The 22,772-nt window shown below is 60.7% G+C and overlaps 1 protein-coding gene across 1 annotated transcript; it reads left to right on the top strand.

The window, feature by feature from the left end:
- Positions 1 to 2,800: 2,800 nt before the first annotated feature.
- Positions 2,801 to 21,732, top strand: PRICKLE3 (prickle planar cell polarity protein 3). Its single transcript, XM_054001837.1, has 9 exons — positions 2,801 to 2,895; positions 4,444 to 4,521; positions 6,284 to 6,464; positions 8,727 to 8,840; positions 11,967 to 12,104; positions 15,542 to 15,754; positions 18,246 to 18,429; positions 19,534 to 19,737; positions 21,560 to 21,732. Exons 1-9 carry the CDS (start codon positions 2,801 to 2,803, stop codon positions 21,724 to 21,726), a joined length of 1,374 nt encoding a protein of 457 aa, XP_053857812.1. The 3' UTR covers positions 21,727 to 21,732.
- The last annotated feature ends 1,040 nt before the right edge of the window (positions 21,733 to 22,772 follow it).

Raw genomic sequence — 22,772 nt, forward strand, 5'->3', positions numbered from 1 at the left:
AAACTTCCCTGGGACCCCCAAAAACTTCCCTGGGACCCCAAAATCCCCCAGGACCCCCCAAAATCCCCTCAGGACCCCCCAAAACCCCCCTGAGACCCCCTAAAAACGCCCCTGGGACCCCAAATCCCCCCAGAACGCCCCAAAACCCCCCAGGACCCCCCAAAATCCCCCAGGACCCCCCAAACGCCCCCCGAGACCCCCAAATCCCCCCAGAACCCCCCAAAACCCCCCAGGACCCCCCAAAATCGCCCCCAGGACCCCCCAAAACCCCCCAGGACCCCCCAGGACCCCCCAAACCCCCCAGAACCCCCCCAGGACCCCCCAAATGCGCCCCTCCCCCAGCCCCACCCAGCCGCCTCCGCCCCATTTTTGGGGTTTTTGGGGTTTTTGGGGTTTTTGGGGTGGGTGTGGCCCCTCCCCCCCACCCCCCTTATCAGCCCCTCCCCCTCCCTTATCAGCCCCCGACACCTGGAGCCGGCGGGGTCACGTGACCGCGGGGGCGGGAGGGAATTTGGGGCGTCCCACCCCCCCCCCCGGCCCCCCAAAAATCCAAAAAAACCCAAAAAAATCCCCAAACCCCCCCAAAAAAAACAAAAATCCGCCAAAGAATTCCCCAAAAAACCCAAAAGCCCCCCCCAAACCACCCCAAAACCCCAAAATAAACCAAAAAACACCCCCCAAAAAAACCCCAAAAACCACCCCACCCCAAAACCCCAAAAAAAAACCCAAAAACCACCCCAAAAACCACCCCCAAAAACCACCCCCAAAAACCACCCCAAAAACCACCCCAAACCCCCAAAAAAACCCCAACAAACCGCCCCAAAACCCCAAAAACCCTACCCCAAAAACCCCCAAAAACCCCAATAACCACCCCAAAAGCCCCAAAAAACCCAAAACCCACCCCAAAAAAAAAAAACCCCAAAACCAACCCAAAAAAAACCCCCAAAAAAACCCCAAAACCACCCCAAAACCCCCAAAAACCCCAAAACCACCCAAAAAAAACCCTCAAAAAAAACGCCAAAACCACCCCAAAAACCAAAAAAACCCCCAAAACCACCCCAAAACCCCCCAAAACCTCCCCCCCAAAAAAAACACCCATAAAGCCCCAAAAACCCAAAACCCCAAAACCAAAAAAAAACCCTAAAAAAATCCAAAAAAAACCCCAAACCCAAAAACCCTCAAAACCCCAAAAACCCCAAAAACCCCAAAACGCCCCCAAAATAACCCAAAATCCCCCCAAAACCACCCAAATCCCCAAATCTCCCAAAATCTCCCCGAAATCCCTCAAAATCCCCCATATCCCCTAAAAATTCCCCCAAATCCCCCCGAAGTCCCCCTAAAATCGCCCCAAATCCCCCCAAAATCCCCCACAATCCCCCAAAAACTCCCAAAATCCCCCAAAATCCCCCAAATCCCCCAAAATCCCCCAAAATCCCCCCAAATCCCCCCAAAAATCCCCCCCGAAATCCCTCAAATTCCTCCCAAATCCCCTTAAAATCCCCCAAAAATCTGACAAATCCACCCGAAATCCCCCCAAAATCCCCCAAATCCCCCAAAATCCCCCCAAAATCCCCCCAAAATCCCCCAAATCCCCCACAATCCCCCCAAAAAACTCCCACATAATCCCCCAAAAATCCCCCGAAATCCCCCAAAATCCCCCCCAAATCCCTCAAAATACCCCAAAATCCCCCCAAAATCCCTCAAAATCCCTCAAAATCCCCCAAAATCCCCCAAAAATCCCCTCACATCCCCCAAATCCCCCCCAAAATCCCCCAAAAATCTCCAAAAATCCCCCCAAAAACTCCCCAAAATCCCCCAAAATCCCCCCAAAATCTCCCAAATCCCCCCCAAATCCCAAAAATCTCCCCCCAAATCCCCCAAAAATCCCCCGAAATCCCCAAAAATCCCCTGAAATCCCCAAAATCCCCCCTAAATCCCAAAAATCCCCCCCAAATCCCCCAAAAATCCCCAAATCCCCAATCCCGATCCCCGATCCCGTCCCTCACCTCTTGTCCCGCACTGAGGCCGAACCTCGAGCACTGAGGGCCCCCCCAAACCGGGGCCCCCCAAAACCCGATCAACCCCGGGGGCGGGGCTTGGAGCGCCCAGGCTCCGCCCACAGCCACGCCCACTCCTCCCCGGCCCCGCCCCCAAAATGGTCAGAACGCCCCGAAATTCCCAAAAAATCCGCGAAATCCCAAAACCCCCTGAGCCCCCCAAAAACCCCCAAATCCCTAAACCCCAAACTCCCCCAATCCCAACCCCCTGAAGCCCTAAAATCCCCCAAATCCGCCCAAATCCCCTGAACCCCCCAAATCCTTGAACCCCCCAAAATCCCCAAAATCCCCCAAATCCGCCCAAAATCCCCAAACCCCCCAAAATCCCCAAAATTCCCCCAAAATCCCCAAACCCCCCAAAATCCCCCCGAATCCTAAAACCCTCAAATCCCCCAAAATCCCCCCAAACCCCCAAATCCCAACCCCCCCCAAATCCCCCCAAAATCCCCCAAATCCCCCCAAAATCCCCCAAATCCCCAAAATCCCTGAACCCCCCAAATCCCTGAACTCCCCAAAATCCCCCAAATCCCCTAAAACCCCCCAAAATCCCAAAAGCCCCCAAATCCCCCCCAAAATCCCCCAAACCCCCAAACCCCCAAATCCCCCCAAAATCCCCCAAACCCCCCCAAAACCCAAAACCCCCCAAATCCCAAAATCCCCTAAAATCCCCTCAAAACCCCCAAACCCCAAATCCCCCCAAAATCCCCCAACCCCCGCCCCTCACTGAGGGGCGTGGCCAACCCATGGGCGTGGCCACCTCACCTATGGGGGCGTGGTTTAACGGTTGCCGGGGGCAACAGAGGGCGGGACCAGCGCGGTGGGGCGTGGCCTCCTTGAGGTGGGGCGCGGTTAGGGCGTGGTCTCCACAGAAAGGGCGTGGTCTGTGCCGATGAAGGGCGTGGTCTGCGCGGAGGGGCGTGGCCAAGGCCCGCCATGTTCACGCGGGGGTCCCGGCGGCGGCGCTCGGAGCGCGTGAGGGCGGGGGGATTTTGGGGGGATTTTGGGGGGACTTTTGGGGGGATTTGGGGTTTTTGGGGGGCGCTTTGGGGTTTTTGGGGGAGTCAGGAGTTTTGGGGGGGCACATTAAGGTTTAGGGGTTTGGGGGGGTGTGGGGTTTTGGGGGCGCTTTGAGTTTGGGGCGCCTGGGGGTTTGGGGTTTTGGGGGGCTCGGGGTTTTGGGGGCGCTTTGGGGTTTTGGGGGGGCGCTTTTGGGATTTTGGGGGAGTCTGGAGTCTTGGGGGTCACTTTAGGGTTTAGGGGTTTTGGGGGGTCTGGGGTTTTGGGGGCACTTTGGGGTTTTGGGGGGCTCGGGGTTTTGGGGGGCGCTTTGGGGTTTGGGGGGGCGCTTTTGGGATTTTGGGGGAGTCTGGAGTTTTGGGGTTTAGGGGTTTTGGGGGCTCTGGGGTTTTGGGGGCACTTTGGGGTTTTGGGGGGATTTTGGGGTTTTGAGGCGCTTTGGGATTTTTGGGGGAGTCTGGAGTCTTGGGGGTCACTTTTGGGTTTAGGGGTTTTGGGGGCGCTTTGGGGTTTGGGAGATTTTGGGGGGATTTGGGGTTTTGGGGGCACTTTGGGTTTTGGGGGCCACTTCGGGGTTTTAGGGGGATTTCAGGGTTTTGGGGCGCTTTGGGGGGCACTTTAGGGTTTTTCGGGGGTGCTTTGGTGTTTTGGGGCCACTTTGGGGTTTTAGGGGGATTTTGGGGTTTTGGGGGGCGCTTTGGGGTTTTGGGGGGCTCTGTGCTTTGGGGGTCACTTTAGGGTTTAGGGATTTTGGGGGCACTTTGGGGTTTTTGTGGGGCACTTTCGAGTTTTTGGGGGACGCTTTGGGGTTTTTGTGGGGCGCTTTCGAGTTTAGGGGTTTTGTGGGGTCTGGGGTTTAGGGGATCACTTTGGGGTTGTGGGGGGCTTTAGGGGCGCTTTGGGTCTTGGGGGCTGTAGGGTATTGGAGTTTTTGGGGGGGTTTTGGGGCTCTGGGGTTTTGGGGGGGTTTTGGGGGCTCTGGAGTTTGGGGGGCTCTGGGGTTTAGGGGGATTTTGGGGTTTTGGGGGCACTTTGGGGTTTTGGGGGCTCTGGGGTTTTGGGGGCACTTTGGGGGTTTCGGGGGCTCTGGGGTTTTGGGGGGCTCTGGGGTTTAGGGGGCACTTTGGGGTTTCGGGGGCTCTGGGGTTTTGGGGGCTCTGGGGTTTAGGGGGTTTTGGGGTTTTGGGGGGGTTTTGGGATTTTGGGGGCTCTAAGGTTTTGGGGTGGTTTTGGGGGGCTCGGGTGCTTTGAGGAGCGCTTTGACCCCCAAAATCCCCCAAACCCCCCCAAACCTCTGAGGGGGCAGAGCAAGGGGGGGCTCGGGCGGGGTTTTTTGGGGTGTCGCGGGGCTGATTTTGGGGTGTCCCAGGCCGAGGACCCCCGAGCGGGGCCGGCCGTGCCGGGCGTGCCGCGAGCTCTGCCCCGGCTTCCAGGAGCACCCCTGGAGGTGAGGCCGGGCTGGGGGTCCCGGGCTGGGACGGGGAATTTGGGGGGGTCCCGGGGTGGGATGGGGATTTTGGGGTGCCCCATGACTGGATTTTGGGGTGTCCCCATCACTCCCTGGGGGTGGGACAGGGATTTTGGGGAGTCCCCATCAGTCCTTGGGGGTGGAACAGGGATTTTGGGGAGTCCCCCATCCCCCCTGTGGTGGGAAGGAGATTTTGGGGTGCCCCATGACCAGATTTTGGGGATCCCCATCACCCCCCTGGGGGTGGGACGGGGATTTTGGGGGGTCCCCGGGCTGGGATGGGGATTTTGGGGTGTCCCCCATCAGTCCTTGGGGGTGGGACGGGGATTTTGGGGGGTCCCCGGGCTGGGATGGGGATTTTGGGGTGTCCCCCATCAGTCCTTGGGGGTGGGACGGGGATTTTGGGGGGTTCCCATGACCGGATTTTGGGGTATCCCCCATCACCCCCATCGGGGTTGGGATGGGGATTTTGGGGTACCCCATGACCGGATTTTGGGGATCCCCATCACCCCCCAGGGCTGGGACAGGGATTTTGGGGTATCCCCCATCCCCCCTGGGGGTTGGGATGGGGATTTTGGGGTACCCCATGACCGGATTTTGGGGTGTCCCCCATCACCCCCCTGGGGTAGAACTGGGATTTTTGGGGGGTCCCGGGGTTGGGACGGGGATTTTGGGGTGTCCCTATGACCGATTTTGGGGTGTCCCCTATCACCCCTCTGGGGTGGGAGTGGGATTTTGGGGGGTCCCCGATCACTTCCCGAGGGTGGAACAGGGATTTTGGGGGGATCCCCATCCCCCCCTGGGGTGGGACTGGGATTTTGGGGTGCCCCATTACTGGATTTTTGGGATCCCCATCACCCCAAGGGGTGGGACTGGGATTTTGGGGTGCCCCTCATTGCCATATTTTGGGGTGCCCGATTACAGATTTTGGGGTGCCCCATGACGAATTTTGGGGGTTTTCCCTGACGGATTTTGGGGTGCGCCGTTACCAGACTTGGGGGCTCCCCATTTCAGATTTTGGGGTCCCCCATGACCGGATTTTGGGGTTCCCATATTGCCGGATTTTGGGGGCACCCCTGATCCCATTTTGGGGTTCCCCTGACGGGTTTCGGGGCACACCTTTATCACATTTTGGGGTTCCCCTGATCCGATTTTGAGGCACCCCCGATCCCATTTTGGGGTTCCCCCTGACGGCTTTTGGGGCGCCCTTGACAGATTTTGGGGTGCACCTTTATCACATTTTAGGGTTCCCCTGATCCAATTTCGGGGTTCCCCTGACGGGTTTTGGGGTTCCCCTGATCCCATTTTGGGGTTCCCCTGACGGGTTTGGGGGTGCCCCTGTCGGGTTCGGGGTTCCCCTGACGGGTTCGGGGGTTCCCCTGTCGGGTTTGGGGGTTCCCCTGACAGGTTTGGGGGTGCCCCTGTCGGGTTTGGGGGTGCCCCCGATCCCATTTCGGGGTTCCCCTGTCGGGTTCGGGGGTGCCCCTGTCGGTTTTGGGGTGCCCCTGACGGGTTCGGGGGTGCCCCTGACGGGTTCGGGGGTGCCCCTGATCCCATTTCAGGGTTCCCCTGTCGGGTTCGGGGGTTCCCCTGACGGGGTTTGGGGGTGCCCCTGACGGGTTTGGGGGTTCCCTGATCCCATTTCGGGGTTCCCCTGTCGGGTTTGGGGGTGCCCCTGTCGGGTTCGGGGGTGCCCCTGTCGGGTTCGGGGGTTCCCCTGACGGGTTCGGGGTGCCCACAGGAAGCTGTGCCAGCACTGCAAGTGCCCGCGGGGGGAGCACGTGGGGGGCGGGGTCCCCCCGGCCCTGCAGGGGGTCCTGGCCCGGCTGCTCCCCGACTCCCACCCCCCCCCCGGCTCCGAGGACTCGGGGTGCTCCCCCGAGGAGTTCGCCTGGACCCCCCCCGGCCTCAGCCCCGACCAGGTACCCCGGGACCCCCAAAACCCCCCGGGACCCCCCAAAAACCCCCCAAGGGATGGGACCCCCAAACTGTGCCCCCCCAAAATGTTCCGACCCCCAAAACCCACCCGGGACCCCCAAAAACCCCCCAAGGGATGGGACCCCCAAACTGTGCCCCCCAAAATGTTCTGACCCCCAAAGCCACCCACGAGACCCCCAAAAACCTCTCAAGGGATGGGACCCCCAAACTGTGCCCCCCAAAATGTTCCGACCCCCAAAACCCACCCCGGGACCCCCAACACCCCCCCAAGGGATGGGACCCCCCAAACTGTGCCCCCAAAATGTTCTGACCCCCCCCCCGGGACCCCCAAAACCCCCCGGGACCCCCCCAAAAACCCCCCAAGGGATGGGACCCCCCCCAGTCGCTGCCCCCCAAAATATTCTGACACCCAAACCCCCCCCGGGGACCCCAAAAACCCCCCAAGGGATGGGACCCCTCAATCTGTGCCCCCCAAATTGTTCTGGCACCCAAAACCACCCCGGGACCCCCAAAACCCCCCCAAGGGATGGGGACCCCCCAGTCGCTGCCCCCCAAATTGTTCTGACCCCCCCTGGACCCCCAAAAACCCCCCCCCAGGACCCCAAAAACCCCCAAGGGATGGGGACCCTCCCAATCTGTGCCCCCCAAAATGTTCTGACCCCCCCGGACCCCCAAAACCCCCCCCGGGACCCCCAAACCCCCCCAAAGGATGGGACCCCCAGTCTGTGCCCCCCAAATTGTTCTGACCCCCAAAACCACCCCCGGGACCCCCAAAAACCCCCCAAGGGATGGGACCCCCCAAACTGTGCCCCCCAAAACGTTCTGACCCCCCCTGGGCCCCCTAAACCCACCCGGGACCCCCAGAAACCCCCAAGGGAAGGAGACCCCCCAGTCGCTGCCCCCCAAATTGTTCTGACCCCCCCCCGGGACCCCCAAAACCCCCCCGGGACCCCCCAAAAAAACTCAAGGGATGGGACCCCCCCAAACTGTGCCCCCCAAAATGTTCTGACCCCCAAACCACCCCCGGGACCCCCAAAAACCCCCCCAGGGGATGGGACCCCCCCCTCTGTGTCCCCCAACCCCCCCAGGCCCCGCCCACCCCACAGCCCCCCCAGCCCCGAGCCAAGCCCCGCCCCCCTGCCCAGGCCGTGCCCGTTCCCACAAGCCCCGCCCACCTGCTGAAACTCCACCCCCATCTGCAGGAAGCCCCTCCCACCTGCCACAGCCCCAGTTGAGGTCCCACCCCCTGAAGCCCCGCCCACATTCCCCACCCCCATCCGGGGCGTTTCTCTGTGAAGCCCCGCCCCATCTGAGCCCCGCCCTCCTGCAGGCCCCACCCACCGCTTAAGCCCCGCCCCATTTCCCCATGCAGGATTTTGTCCCTGCCCCGCCCCATGGGGAAGCCACGCCCCCAGTGGGCCCCACCCAGTCAGCCCCACCCCTCCAGCCACGCCCCTCTAAGCCCCACCCCCTTCCCCACAGGTGACCCAGAGCTCCCCACACCTGCCCAATCAAGCCCCGCCCATTAGGCCACGCCCCTCCAAGCCCCGCCCATCATGTGAAATTGCTTGCAAGCCCCACCCATGGCAAACATCTAAGCCCCGCCCCTTTTGCCCTGCCCTGCTAAGCCCCGCCCTCCCCAGGTGTCACAGTGGTGCCACACCCCACTAAGCCCCACCCCTTGTGCCACACCCCAAGCCCCGCCCTCCCCAGGTGTCACAGTTGTGCCACACTCCTTGTACCACACCCCACTAAGCCCCACCCCTCGTGCCACGCCCTGCTAAGCCCCGCCCTCCCCTAGTGTCCCAGTACTCTCCCACCTGTTCCAGTGAGGCCACGCCCCTAGTGCCACACCCTGCTAAGCCCCGCCCCTCTGATAGCACCCCTCCAAAGCCCCGCCCCCGCAGGTGTGTCAGTACTTCTCCCAGCCCGTTAAGCCCCGCCCCAGCCCGTTGTTAAGCCCCGCCCCCGCAGGTGTGTCAGTACTTCTCCCAGCCCCGTTAAGCCCCGCCCCAGCCCGTTGTTAAGCCCCGCCCCCGCAGGTGTGTCAGTACTTCTCCCAGCCCCGTTAAGCCCCGCCCCAGCCCGTTGTTAAGCCCCGCCCCCGCAGGTGTGTCAGTACTTCTCCCAGCCCCGTTAAGCCCCGCCCCAGCCCGTTGTTAAGCCCCGCCCCCGCAGGTGTGTCAGTACGTCTCCCAGCCCCGTTAAGCCCCGCCCCAGCCCGTGGTTAAGCCCCGCCCCCCCAGGTGTGTCAGTACTTCGCGCAGCTCCCGCCCGCGCTGGTGCCGCGCATGCGCAGTGCCGGCGAGCGGCACCGGCTGCGGGAGCTGCTGCGGCAGCTGCCCCCGCACGACCTGGAGGTGAGCGGGACCGGGACCGGGAACGGGAATGGGAACGGGAACGGGGAACGGGAACGGGAACGGGGAACCGGGAACGGGGAACGGGAACAGGGAACGGGAACGGGGAACGGGAACGGGGAACCGGGAACGGGGAACGGGAACAGGGAACGGGAACAGGGAACGGGAACGGGGAACGGGAACAGGGAACGGAACGGGGAACGGGAACGGGAACGGGAACGGGAACGGGGAAACGGGAACGGGAATGGGAACGGGAACGGGAACGGGAACGGGAATGGGACCGGGAACGGGAACGGGAATGGGAACGGGAACGGGAACGGGAACAGGGAACCAGGGGAATGGGGAACGGGAACGGGAACGGGGAAACGGGGAACCGGGAACGGGACCGGGAACGGGGAACGGGGAATGGGGAACGGGAACGGGAACGGGAACGGGAACAGGGAACCAGGGGAATGGGGAACGGGAACGGGGAACCGGCGGGTACCGGGGAAACCGGGGGTACTGGGGGGAACGGGGGGTTCGGGGGTCCCAGGGGTTTGGGGGTCCTGAGGGGTTCGAGGGTTTGGGGCTCCGGGGGTACCGGGGGTCTCAGGGTACCGGGGGGGTTCGGGAGTTTCAGGGGTACCGGGGGGTTTGGGGGGTACCGGGGGGTTTGGGGGTACCGGCGGGTTTGGGGTCCGGGGGTACCGGGGTTCTGGGGGGTACCCGGGGGTCTCGGGAGGGTTCCGGGGCTTTGGGGTTGTTTGGGGGCATTTTTGGGGCAGTTTTGGGTTGTTTGAGGACATTTTTGGGGCGTTTTGGGTTCCTGGAGAGGATTTTTGGGGCAGATTTGGGTTGTTCGAGGGCGTTTTTGGGGTGATTGGGGTTGTTCAAGGCAATTTTGGGGTGGCTTTGGGTTATTTGAGGACATTTTTGGGGTGGTTTTGAGTTCTTGGAGAGGATTTTTGGGGTGACTTTGGGTTGTTCAAGGGCGTTTTTGGGGTGCTTTGGGTTGTTCTAAAGCATTTTTTGGGATGGTTTTGGGTGGTTCAAGGGATTTTTGGGGTGGATTTGGCTTCCTGGAGAGCATTTTTGGGGTGATTGGGGTTGTTTGAGGGTTTTTTTGGGGCGTTTTGGGTTCCTGGAGAGGATTTTTGGGGCAGATTGGGTTGTTCAAGGGCGCTTTTGGGGTGATTGGGGCTGTTCAAGGCAATTTTGGGGTGAATTTGGATTGTTCTGAGCCATTTTTGGGGTGATTTGGGTCGTTCTAAGCCATTTTTGGGGTGCTTTGTGTTATTCCAGGGCGATTTTGGGGCGGATTTTGGGGTATTTGAGGGTTTTTTTGGGGTGCTTTGGGTTGTTTGAGGACATTTTTGGGGTGGTTTTGAGTTCTTGGAGAGGATTTTTGGGTGATTGGGGTTGTTCAAGGGCGTTTTTGGGGTGCTTTGGGTTGTTCTAAAGCATTTTTGGGGTGGTTTGGGTTGTTCAAGGGATTTTTGGGGTGGATTTGGGTTCCTGGAGAGCATTTTTGGGACAGTTTTGGGTTGTTTGAGGGTTTTTTTGGGGCGTTTTGGGTTCCTGGAGAGCATTTTTGGGGTGCTTTGGGTTGTTTGAGGGCGTTTTTGGGGTAGTTTTGAGTTCTTGGAGAGGAATTTTGGGGTGCTTTGAGTTGTTCAAGGGATTTTTGGGGTGAATTTGGATTGTTCTAAGCCATTTTTGGGGTGAATTTGGGTTGTTCTAAGCCATTTTTGGGGTGCTTTGTGTTATTCCAGGGCGATTCTGGGGTGGATTTTGGGGTATTTGAGGGTTTTTTGGGGTGGTTTGGGTTGTTTGAGGACATTCTTGGGGTGGTTTTGAGTTCTTGGAGAGGATTTTTGGGGTGGTTTGGGTTGTTCAAGGGATTTTTGGGGTGGATTTGGGTTCCTGGAGAGCATTTTTGGGGTGCTTTGGGTTGTTTGAGGGCGTTTTTTGGGGCATTTTGGGTTCCTGGAGAGCATTTTTGGGGTGCTTTGGGTTGTTTGAGGGTTTTTTGGGGCGTTTTGGGTTCCTGGAGAGCATTTTTGGGGCAGTTTTGGGTTGTTTGAGGGTTTTTTGGGGCATTTTGGGTTCCTGGAGAGCATTTTTTGGGGTGGTTTTGGGTTCCTGGAGAGGATTTTTGGGGCAGATTTGGGTTGTTCAAGGGCGCTTTTGGGGTGATTGGGGCTGTTCAAGGCAATTTTGGGGTGGCTTTGGGTTGTTTGAGGCATTTTTGGGGTGAATTTGGATTGTTCTAAGCCATTTTTGTGGTGCTTTGTGTTGTTCCAGGGCGTTTTTGGGGCGGATTTTGGGGTATTTGAGGGTTTTTTGGGGTGGCTTTGGGTTGTTTGAGGACATTTTTGGGGTGGTTTTGAGTTCTTGGAGAGGATTTTTGGGTGATTGGGGTTGTTCAAGGGCGTTTTTGGGGTGACTTTGGGTTGTTCAAGGCATTTTTGGGGTGAATTTGGATTGTTCTAAGCCATTTTTTGGGTGGTTTGGATTGTTCAAGGGCGTTTTTGGGGTGCTTTGAATTGTTCTAAGCCATTTTTTGGGGTGCTTTGGATTGTTCAAGGGATTTTTGGGGCGTTTTGGGTTCCTGGAGAGCATTTTTGGGGTGCTTTGGGTTGTTTCAGGGCGTTTTTGGGGTAGTTTTGAGTTCTTGGAGAGGAATTTTGGGGTGGTTTGGGTTGTTCAAGGCATTTTTGGGGTGAATTTGGGTTGTTCTAAGCCATTTTTGGGGTGCTTTGTGTTATTCCAGGGCGATTCTGGGGTGGATTTTGGGGTATTTGAGGGTTTTTTGGGGTGCTTTGGGTTGTTTGAGGACATTCTTGGGGTTTTTTTGAGTTCTTGGAGAGGATTTTTGGGGTGCTTTGGGTTGTTTGAGGACGTTTTTGGGGTGGATTTGGGTTCCTGGAGAGCATTTTTGGGGTGATTTGGGTTGTTTGAAGGCCTTTTTGGGGTGCTTTGGGTTGTTTGAGGGCATTTTTGGGGTGGATTTGCGTTATCTGAAGGCGTTTTTGGGGGTGATTGGGGTTGTTTGAGGGTTTTTCGGGGTTGGGTTTGGCGTTTCTAGGAAGTTTTGGGGGATTTTGGGGGATTTTTGGGGTGGTCTCAGCTTCTCCCACCCCTTCCCAGCCCGAGTTCTGCCACGACCTGGACGAGGCCGAGCGTCGGGAAATGAAACTTTTCGCCCAGCGCCGAAAACGGGAAAATTTGGGTCAGGGGAGCGTCCGGCCCCTCCCCCTCACCAGCGTCGGGGCCGTCTGCCAGCAGGTGGGGGCACCCCAAAAACGGGAACCCCAAAAACGGGAACCCCAAAAACGGGAACCCCGAAAATGGGAACCCCGAAAATGGGGAAAAACGGGACCCCCAAAAATGGGAACCCCAAAAATGGGAACCCCGAAAATGGGAACAAAAATGGGAACCCCAAAAAAGGGAACCCCAAAAATGGGAACCCCGAAAATGGGAACAAAAATGGGAACCCCAAAAAAGGGAACCCCAAAAATGGGAACCCCGAAAATGGGAACCCCAAAAATGGGAAAAAACAGGACCCCAAAAATGGGAACGCCAAACACGGGAACCCCAAAAATGGGAACCCCAAAAATGGGAACCCCGAAAATGGGAACCCCCAAAAACAGGGCACCCCAAAAAAGGGAAAACCCCCCAAAAATGGGAACCCCAAAAATGGGAAACCCAAAAAAGGAACTCCCAAAAACGGGAACCCCAAAAATGGAAGCCCCCAAAAACGGGAACCCCGAAAATGGGAACCCCCAAAAACAGGGCACCCCAAAAAAGGGAAAACCCCCCAAAAATGGAAACCCCAAAAATGGGAAACCCAAAAAAGGAACCCCAAAAACGGGAACCCCGAAAATGGGAACAAAAATGGGAAGCCCAAAAAAGGGAACCCCGAAAACGGGAACCCCAAAAAAGGGAACCCTGAAAATGGGAAGCCCAAAAAAAGGGAACCCCCAAAAACGGGAACCCCCAAAAAGGGGAACTCCCAGAAAGGGACCCCAAAAATGAGAACCCCAAAAAATGGGAACCCCCCCAAAATAGGAACCCCATAAACGGGAACCCCAAAAATGGGAGCTCAAAAAATGGGAACCCCAAAAACGGGAACCCCGAAAATGGAAACCCCAAAAAAGGGAACCCAAAAAAGGGAACCCAAAAATGGGAACCCAAAAAACGGGAACCCCCCCAAAACGGGAACCCCCCAAAACGGGAACCCCGAAAATGGAAACCCCAAAAATGGGAACCCAAAAAATGGGAACCCAAAAACAGGAACCCCGAAAATGTGAACCCCCAAAAACGGGAACTCCCAGAAAGGGACCTCCCCAAAACGGGAACCCCAAAAATGAGAACCCCAAAAAATGGGAACCCCCCCCAAAATAGGAACCCCATAAACGGGAACCCCAAAAAAGGAAGCCCCAAAAATGAGAACCCCCCCAAAAAAGGGAATCTCAAAAATGGGAACCCCAAAACCGGGAACCCCCAAAAATGGAAACTCCCAGAAAGGGACCCCCAAAATGGGAACCCCAAAAATGGGAACCCCCCAAAATAGGAACCCCATAAACGGGAACCCCCAAAAAAGGAACCCCGAAAATGGGACGCCAAAAAATGGGAACCCAAAAATGGGAACCCCAAAAATGTGAACCCCCAAAAACGGGAACTCCCAGAAAGGGACCTCCCCAAAATGGGAACCCCAAAAATGAGAAACCCCAAAAATGGGAACCCCCCCAAAATAGGAACCCCATAAACGGGAACCCCAAAAAAAGGAACCCTGAAAACGGGAACCCCGAAAATGGGCACCCCCCAAAAATGGGAACTCCCAAAATGGGACCAGCCCAAAAATGAGAACCCCAAAAACATGAACTCCAAAAATGGGAACCCCAAAAAAGGGAACCCCCAAAAAATGGGAACCCCGAAAACGGGAATCCCAAAGAAATGGGAACCCCAAAAACAGGGCACCCCAAAAACGGGAACCCCAAAAATGGGCACCCCAAGAACGGCAACCTCAGCACCCCAAACACGGCGGGTGGGGAACCCCAAAATGAGGGGGGAACCCCAAAAAGGGGGAGCGGGGAGGGGAAGATTTGGGGGGGGAGGCCCAAAACCAGGGCAGAGGACCCCAAAATCACCCCCAGCACCCCAAAACCACCCCATAACCATCCCAAAATCACCCCCAGCACCCCAAAACCGCCCCATATCCACCCCATAACCACACTGAGCACTCCATAACTGCCCCATATCCACCCCATAACCACCCCATCCACCCCCAGCACCCCAAAATCACCCCATATCCATCCCAGAATCACCCCCAGCACCCCAAAACCATCCTTAGCACCCCAAAACTGCCCCATATCCATCCCAAAATCACACTGAGCACCCCATAACTGCCCCATATCCACACCATAACCACCCCATCCACCCCCAGCACCCCAAAACCGCCCCATAACCACCCATAACCACCCCATAACCGCCCCATAACCACCCATAACCACCCCATAACCACCCCATAACCACCCCATAACCACCCCATAACTACCCCATAACTGCCCATATCCACCCTCAGCACCCCAAAACCGCCCCATATCCATCCCAGAATCACCCCCAGCACCCCAAAACCATCCTTAGCACCCCAAAACTGCCCCATATCCATCCCAAAATCACACTGAGCACTCCATAACTGCCCCATATCCACCCCATAACCACCCCCAGCACCCCAAAATCACCCTCAGCACCCCATAACCACCCCATAACCGCCTTCAGCACCTCATAGCCACCCTATGACCACCCCAACACCACCCTCAGCACCCCAAAACCACCCATGACCACCCATAACTGCCCCATAACCATATTCAGCACCCCATAACCGCCCCATAACCCCCCATAATCACCCCATAACCGCTCCTAAGCACCCCATAACTACCCCATAACCACCTTCAGCACCCCATAGCCACCCTATGACCACCCCATTACCACCCAAAATCACCCTCAGCACCCCAAAATCACCCTCAGCACCCCATAACCGCCCCATAAGCACCCCATAACCGCCCCATAACCACCCCAAAACCACCCAAAACCACCCTCTGTACCCCAAAATCACCCCAAACCACCCCATATCCATCCCAAAACCACCCTCAGCACCCCAAAACCACCCCATAACCACCTTCAGCACCCCAAAATCACCCTTAGCACCCCGTGACTGCCCCAAAATCACCCCATAACCACCCCTAACCACCCCATAACTGCCCCATAACCCCCCCTCAGCACCCCAAAGCCGCCGCTAACGGCTCGGTGGCGCCGCCCGGCGGCCGTGTGCCCGCAGTGCGGGGGCGCGGTGCGCGGCGGGGCCCGGGCGGTCCCAAAATCACCCCCAGCACCCCAAAATCACCCAAAACCACCCCATAACCGCCCATAACTGCCCCATAACCGCCCCATAACCACACTGAGCACCCCATAACCACCCACATCCACCCATAACCACCCCATATCCATCCCAAAATCACCCCCAGCACCCCAAAACCACCCAAAACCACCCCATAACCGCCCCATAACCGCCCCATAACTACCCCATAACCACCCCATAACCACCCTCAGCACCCCATAACCGCCCCATAACCACACATAACCACACTGAGCACCCCATAACCACCCCAAAGCCGCCGCTAACGGCTCGGTGGCGCCGCCCGGCGGCCGTGTGCCCGCAGTGCGGGGGCGCGGTGCGCGGCGGGGCCCTGGCGGTGTTCGCGGCGCGGGCGGGGCTGGGGCTGTGCTGGCACCCGCGCTGCTTCCGCTGCCAGCGCTGCCAGCAGCCCCTGGTGGACCTGGTCTACTTCTGCCCCGGGGGCGCCGGGGGGCGGCTGCTCTGCGGCAGGGACCACGGCGAGAGCGTGCGGCACCGCTGCCCCGCCTGCGACGAGGTGCGGGCTGTGGGGTTATGGGGTGGATATGGGTGGTTATGGGGTGGATATGGGGCGCTCAGTGGGGTTATGGGGCAGCAGCACGGCGAGAGCGTGCGGCACCCGCTGCCCCGCCTGCGACGAGGTGCGGGGACAGTGGGGTTATGGGGTGGATATGGGGCGCTCAGTGGGGTTATGGGGTGGATATGGGGTACTGGGAGCAGTTATGGGGTGGTTATGGGGTGGATATGGGGTGCTCAGTGGGCTTATGGGGTGGATATGGGATGGTTATGGGGTGCTCAGTGGGGTTATGGGGCGGCACCACGGAGAGAGTGTGCGGCACTGCTGCCCCGCCTGCGACGAGGTGCGGGGACAACGGGCTTATGGGGTGCTCGTGGGGTGCTCAGTGGGGTTATGGGGTGGATATGGGGTGCTCAGTGGGGTTACGGGGTGGATATGGGGTGCTCAGTGGGGTTATGGGGTGCTTATGGGGCAGCACCACGGCGAGAGCGTGCGGCACCGCTGCCCCGCCTGCGACGAGGTGCGGGGACAGTGGGGTTATGGGGTGGATATGGGGTGTTCAGTGGGGTTATGGGGTGGATATGGGGCGCTCAGTGGGGTTATGGGGTGGTTATGGGATGCTTATGGGGTGCTCAGTGGGGTTATGGGGCAGCACCACGGCGAGAGCGTGCGGCACCGCTGCCCCGCCTGCGACGAGGTGCTCATGGGGTGCTCAGTGGGGTTATGGGGTGGATATGGGGCGCTCAGTGGGGTTATGGGGTGCTGGGAGCAGTGATGGGGTGGTTATGGGGTGGATATGGGGTGCTCAGTGGGGTTATGGGGTGGATATGGGGCGCTCAGTGGGGTTATGGGGTGGATATGGGGTGGTTATGGGGCGCTCAGTGGGGTTATGGGGTTGTTATGGGGTGCTCAGTGTGGTTATGGGGTGGTTATGGGGTGCTCATGTGGTTATGGGGTGGTTATGGGGTGCTGAGAGCAGTTATGGGGTAGTTATGGGGTGGTTATGGGGTGCTCAGTGTGGTTGTGGGGTGCTGTCGGCAGTTATGGGGTGCTGTGGGCAATTATGAGGTGGATTTGGGGTGCTCAGTGTGGTTATGGGGTGCTATGGGCAGTTATGGGGTGCTATGGGGTGCTGGGGGGGGCTATGGGTTGCTGGGATCAGTTATGGGGTGCTATGGGCAGTTATGGGGTGGTTATGGGGTGCTCAGTTTGGTTATGGGGTGCTGGGAGCAGTTATGGGGTGTTATGGGGTGCTGGGGGGCCTATGGGCAGTTATGGGGTGCTGTGGGCAGTTATGGGGTGCTATGGGGTGGTTATGGGGTGGTTATGGGGTGCTCAGTTTGGTTATGGGGTGCTGTGGGCAGTTATGGGGTGCTGTGGGGTGCTATGGGGTGCTGTGGGGGGTTATGGGGTGATGTGGGCAGTTATGGGGTGCTGTGGGGTGCTATGGGGTGCTGTGGGCAGTTATGGGGTGCTGTGGGGGGTTATGGGGTGATGTGGGCAGTTATGGGGTGCTGTGGGGTGCTATGGGGTGCTGTGGGCAGTTATGGGGTGCTATGGGGTGGTTATGGGGTGCTCAGTTTGGTTATGGGGTGCTGTGGGCAGTTATGGGGTGCTGTGGGGTGCTATGGGGTGCTGTGGGGGGTTATGGGGTGCTATGGGGTGCTTTGGGGTGCTGTGGGGTGCTGTGGGGTGCTGTGGGCAGTTATGGGGTGCTGTGGGTGCTCCTGGGGGCCCAAGGGGTTCTTTGGGCTCTGAGTCCCCCCCACGCCCCCTTGGTGCCCCCCAGGGAATTTTTGGGGGGGCTCTGGGGGCACTTGTGGGGTGTATGGGACAGTAAAGGGGTTGGGGGGCCCTGGGGGGGTCTCTGGCACTGACCCCCCCGTGCCCCCCCCCCAGCTGATTTTTGGGGGGGTCTCTGGGGGTCTCTCTGGCACTGACCCCCCGTGCCCCCCCAGCTGATTTTCGGGGGGCTCTGGGGGTCTCTGGGGGGGTCACTGGGGGTCTCTGGGAGGGTCTCTGGGGGTCTCTCTGGCACTGACCCCCCCCGTGCCCCCCCCAGCTGATTTTTGGGGGGCTCTGGGGGGGTCACTGGGGGTCTCTGGCACTGACCTCCCGTGCCCCCTCAGCTGATTTTCGGGGGTCTCTGGGGGGGTCTCTGGGGGTCTCTGGGGGGGTCTCTGGGGGTCTCTGTGTCACTGACCCCCCGTGCCCCCCCCCAGCTGATTTTCGGGGGGCTCTGGGGGGTCTCTGGGAGGGTCTCTGGGAGGGTCTCTGGGGGTCTCTCTGGCACTGACCCCCCGTGCCCCCTCAGCTGATTTTTGGGGGTCTCTGGGGGGGTCTCTGGGGGTCTCTGTGTCACTGACCCCCCCCGTGCCCCTCCCCAGCTGATTTTCGGGGGGCTCTGGGGGTCTCTGGGGGGGTCACTGGGGGTCTCTGGGAGGGTCTCTGGGGGTCTCTGTGTCACTGACCCCCCGTGCCCCCTCCCCAGCTGATTTTCGGGGGGCGCTGGGCCGAGGCCGGGGGGCGCCGCTGGCACCTGCGCCACCTGCGCTGCCTCGAGTGCGAGGGGCCCCTGGAGCCGCGCCAGCTGCCCGGGCCGGGGGCGCCGCCCCTGTGCCCCCCCTGCCGCGCCCGCCGCGCCCACCTGTGCGACACCTGCGGGGACCCCATCGGTGAGGGGGGCTCGGGGGGGCTGGGGGTCCCCCGGGCTCCCCGATGTCCCCTCCCTGTCCCCAATGTCCCTTCATGTCCCCGATGTCCCCTCCCTGTCCCCGATGTCCCTTCATGTCCCCGATGTCCCCTCCCTGTCCCCAATGTCCCTTCATGTCCCCGATGTCCCTTCATGTCCCCAATGTCCCTTCATGTCCCCAATGTCCCTCCCTGTCCCCGGTGTCCCCAGAGGTGCAGTGCCCGCACGTGTCCCACAGGGGGCAGCACTGGAACCTCCTCTGTCCACATTGTCCCCACTGTCCCGTCCTTGTCCCCATTGTCCCTCACTGTCCCCATTGTCCCCTCCCTGTCCCCAGTGTCCCTCCTTGTCCCCATTATTCCCATTGTCCCCATTGTCCCCTCACTGTTCCCTCTGTCCCTCACTGTCGCTCCTTGTCCCCATTGTCCCCTCTGTCCCCCACTGTCCCCATCGTCCCCTCCCTGACCCCATTGTCCCTCACTGTCCCTCACTGTCCCCATTGTCCCCTCTGTCCCCATTGTCCCTCACTGTCCCCATTGTCCCCATTGTCCCTCACTGTCCCCATTGTCCCCATTGTCCCCTCACTGTCCCCTCTGTCCGCGCAGAGCTGCAGTGCCCGCACGTGTCCCACAGGGGGCAGCACTGGCACGCCGTGCCCGGCTGTTTATGGTGTCCCCATTGTCCCTCCCTGTCCCCTCTGTCCCTCACTGTCCCCATTGTCCCCATTGTCCCCATTGTCCCCTCACTGTCCCCACTGTCCCCGCAGAGCTGCAGTGCCCGCACGTGTCCCACAGGGGGCAGCACTGGCACGCCGTGCCTGGCTGTTTATGGTGTCCCCATTGTCCCCTCTGTCCCCATTGTCCCTCACTGTCCCCATTGTCCCTCCCTGTCCCCATTGTCCCCTCACTGTCCCCATTGTCCCCGCAGAGCTGCAGTGCCCGCACGTGTCCCACAGGGGGCAGCACTGGCACGCCGTGCCTGGCTGTTTATGGTGTCCCCATTGTCCCCTCTGTCCCCATTGTCCCTCACTGTCCCCATTGTCCCCATTGTCCCCATTGTCCCCTCACTGTCCCCGCTGTCCCCGCAGAGCTGCAGTGCCCGCACGTGTCCCACAGGGGGCAGCACTGGCACGCCGTGCCCGGCTGTTTCCGGTGCGCCGCCTGCGCGCGCCCCCTGCTGGGCGCGCCGTTCCTGCCGCGGGGCGGCCGCATCTTCTGCTCGCCCCGCTGCGCCCCCGACAGCCCGCGCTGCGCCCCCCGGCGGCGGGGCCGGGCAGCGACCGCCCCGCCCGGTGAGCGCCGGCAACTGGGGGAACTGGGGGAACTGGGGGGACTGGGAACTGGGGGAACTGGGAACTGGGGGGACTGGGGGGACTGGGGGGACTGGGGGAACTGGGAACTGGGAACTGGGGGGACTGGGGGGGACTGGGGGGACTGGGAACTGGGGGGACTGGGAACTGGGGGAACTGGGAGGGACTGGGGGGGACTGGGAACTGGGGGAACTGGGGGGACTGGGGGGGACTGGGGGGACTGGGAACTGGGGGGACTGGGGGAACTGGGGGGGACTGGGGGGACTGGGAACTGGGGGGAACTGGGGGAACTGGGGGGGACTGGGGGGACTGGGGGGACTGGGAACTGGGGGGAACTGGGGGAACTGGGAACTGGGGGGACTGCGGGGGACTGGGGGAGAATGGGGGAACTGGGGGGACTGGGAGAGGGACTGGGAGGGGAATGGGAGAGACTGGGCGGGGAGTGGGAGAGGATTGGTGGGGAACTCAGAGGGACTGGGAGAACTGGGAGGGGAGTGTGGGGGACTGGGAGGGACTGGGGGTGACTGGGTGGGAACTGGGAGAGGGAGTGGGAGAGACTGGGAGGGAACTGGGAGGGGAATGGGGGAATTGGGAGAGGAATGGGATTAACTGGGATGAACTGGGGAGGTGCCCTGGGCTAACTGGGATGAACTGGGAGGTGCCCTGGGCTCACTGGGATGAACTGGGATGAACTGGGAGGTGCCCTGGGCTCACTGGTGTTAACTGGGATGAACTGGGATGAACTGGGGAGGTGCCCTGGGCTCACTGGGATGAACTGGGATGAACTGGGAGGTGCCCTGGGCTCACTGGTGCTAACTGGGATGAACTGGGGAGGTGCCCTGGGTTAACTGGGATGAACTGGGATGAACTGGGGAGGTGCCCTGGGCTCACTGGTGTTAACTGGGATGAACTGGGATGAACTGGGGAGGTGCCCTGGGCTCACTGGGATGAACTGGGATGAACTGGGAGGTGCCCTGGGCTCACTGGTGCTAACTGGGATGAACTGGGGAGGTGCCCTGGGCTCACTGGTGCTAACTGGGATGAACTGGGATGAACTGGGAGGTTCACCGCTCGCCCCTCCCCCGCAGGCTCGTGGCCCCGCTCCCGCCAGGGGGGTCCCCGGCCCCTCCCCCACCCCCGGCCCCTCCCCCGCCGCCTGTCCCTGCCGGAGCTGGGCCCCGCCCCCGGCCCCGCCCCCGGCCCCGCCCCTCCGCCCCCCGGGCGCTGCCCCTCCCCCCCCCGGGGCTCCCCCCCCGGGCGGCGGCGGGGGAGGGGCGGCCCCCGCTGGCCTTCATCGTCCTCATCCTCATCCTCCTCCTCGTGGGAGGGGCTGTTCCTGGGGGAGCCCCTCCCCCTCCCCCCCGCAGCTCCGCCCCCCCGGGGCCTCCCCGGGCCCCGCCCGGCCCCGCCCCCAACCCCGGCCACGCCCCCGCGGCTGCCGCGTGGCCTGACCTCTGTGTGACCTCTGACCCCTGTGTGACCCCCGTGTGACCTCTGACCTCTGTGTGACCCCGGTGTGACCTCTGACCCCTGTGTGACGCCTGTGCTGGCCCTCTGCCCTCTCTTGGTGGCCTCAACCTCAGGGACCTCCTGGTGACCTTTGACCTCTGTTCTCCTCCGGTGACCTCCTGGTGACCTTTGACCTCTGCTTTCCTCCTGGTGACCTTTGACCTCTGCTGTGCCGTGGGGATTTCGGTGCTGACCTTTGACCTCTGCTCTCCTGTGGGGATTTTGGTGCTGACCTTTGACCTCTGCCCTCCCTCCCGGCCGTGACCTTTGCACTGTGACCCCGCGGCCGCCTCAGGGACTCCCCCCGTGCTGTGCCCGCTGACCTTTGACCTTTTAATAAAGGCCCGCAGCCCCCGTTCGGGCCCCGGTGTCGTTGGCGCTACGGTGGCGGGTGGGGGGCGCGGGGCGGGAGCAGCGGGAGGGGCCCTGAGCCCGTTCCGGCCCCCGGGGCCGCCATTTTGAACCGGGACCCCCCCAAAAACCGCGGCGGGGCCGCCGCCCCCCCCAACATGGCGGCGCCCACACGGGCCCGCCGCCGCGCGCGCCGCCTTCCCGCGCGCTGATTGGTTGAGCGCCCGCGCCGCGCCGGCCGCCGATTGGTCGGGGCGGGATCACGTGCTCGGCCGGAAGGCCAGGGCGGTTGCCGCGGAAACGGGGGCGGGGCCAAAGGGGCGGCGCGGTCACGTGAGCGGCGCGAGGCCGGCGGCGACTTCCGGCGGGAACCGGGAGCGAACTGGGAGAACTGGGAGAGAACTGGGGTAACTGGGAGAGAACTGGGAGTGAACTGGGAGTGAACTGGGGTAACTGGGAGTGAACTGGGAGAGAACTGGAGTGAACTGGGGTAACTGGGAGTGAACTGGGAGAGAACTGGGAGTGAACTGGGAGTGAACTGGGAGAGAACTGGGAGAGAACTGGGAGAGAACTGGGGTAACTGGGAGTGAACTGGGAGAGAACTGGGAGAGAACTGGGGTAACTGGGACCGAACTGGGGTAACTGGGAGTGAACTGGGAGAGAACTGGGAGTGAACTGGGGTAACTGGGAGTGAACTGGGAGAGAACTGGGGTAACTGGGACCGAACTGGGGTAACTGGGAGAGAACTGGGACCGAACTGGTGTAACTGGGAGAGAACTGGGAGCGAACTGGGAGAGAACTGGGGTAACTGGGACTGAACTGGGGTAACTGGGACTGAACTGGGGTAACTGGGACTGAACTGGGGTAACTGGGAGTGAACTGGGAGTGAACTGGGAGAGAACTGGGAGTGAACTGGGGTAACTGGGGCTGTACTGGTGTTACTGGTTCCGCTCTGGGGTCCCGGGGGGTTCTCGGTGCTCCCTGTTTGGTGTCCCCGGTCTATCCCCGGTGTATCCCCGGTGTATCCCCGGTGTATCCCCGGTGTGTCCCCGGTCTATCCCCGGTGTATCCCCGGTCTATCCCCGGTCTATCCCCGGTCTATCCCCGGTGTATCCCCGGTGTATCCCCGGTCTATCCCCGGTGTATCCCCGGTCTAT

Source organism: Vidua macroura, chromosome 33 (assembly GCF_024509145.1).
Source record: "Vidua macroura isolate BioBank_ID:100142 chromosome 33, ASM2450914v1, whole genome shotgun sequence".
NCBI classification, from domain to species: Eukaryota; Metazoa; Chordata; class Aves; order Passeriformes; family Viduidae; genus Vidua; species Vidua macroura.

Bases quoted from the DNA above. Each gene is read 5' to 3' on its own strand.
- PRICKLE3 (XM_054001837.1), top strand. From the start codon at position 2,801: ATGGGCGTGGCCACCTCACCTATGGGGGCGTGGTTTAACGGTTGCCGG. The intron at 15,755-18,245 runs GTGCGGGCTGTG...CCCCCTCCCCAG, and splicing joins GCTGCCCCGCCTGCGACGAG to CTGATTTTCGGGGGGCGCTG. The intron at 19,738-21,559 runs GTGAGCGCCGGC...CGGCCGCCTCAG, and splicing joins GGCAGCGACCGCCCCGCCCG to GGACTCCCCCCGTGCTGTGC.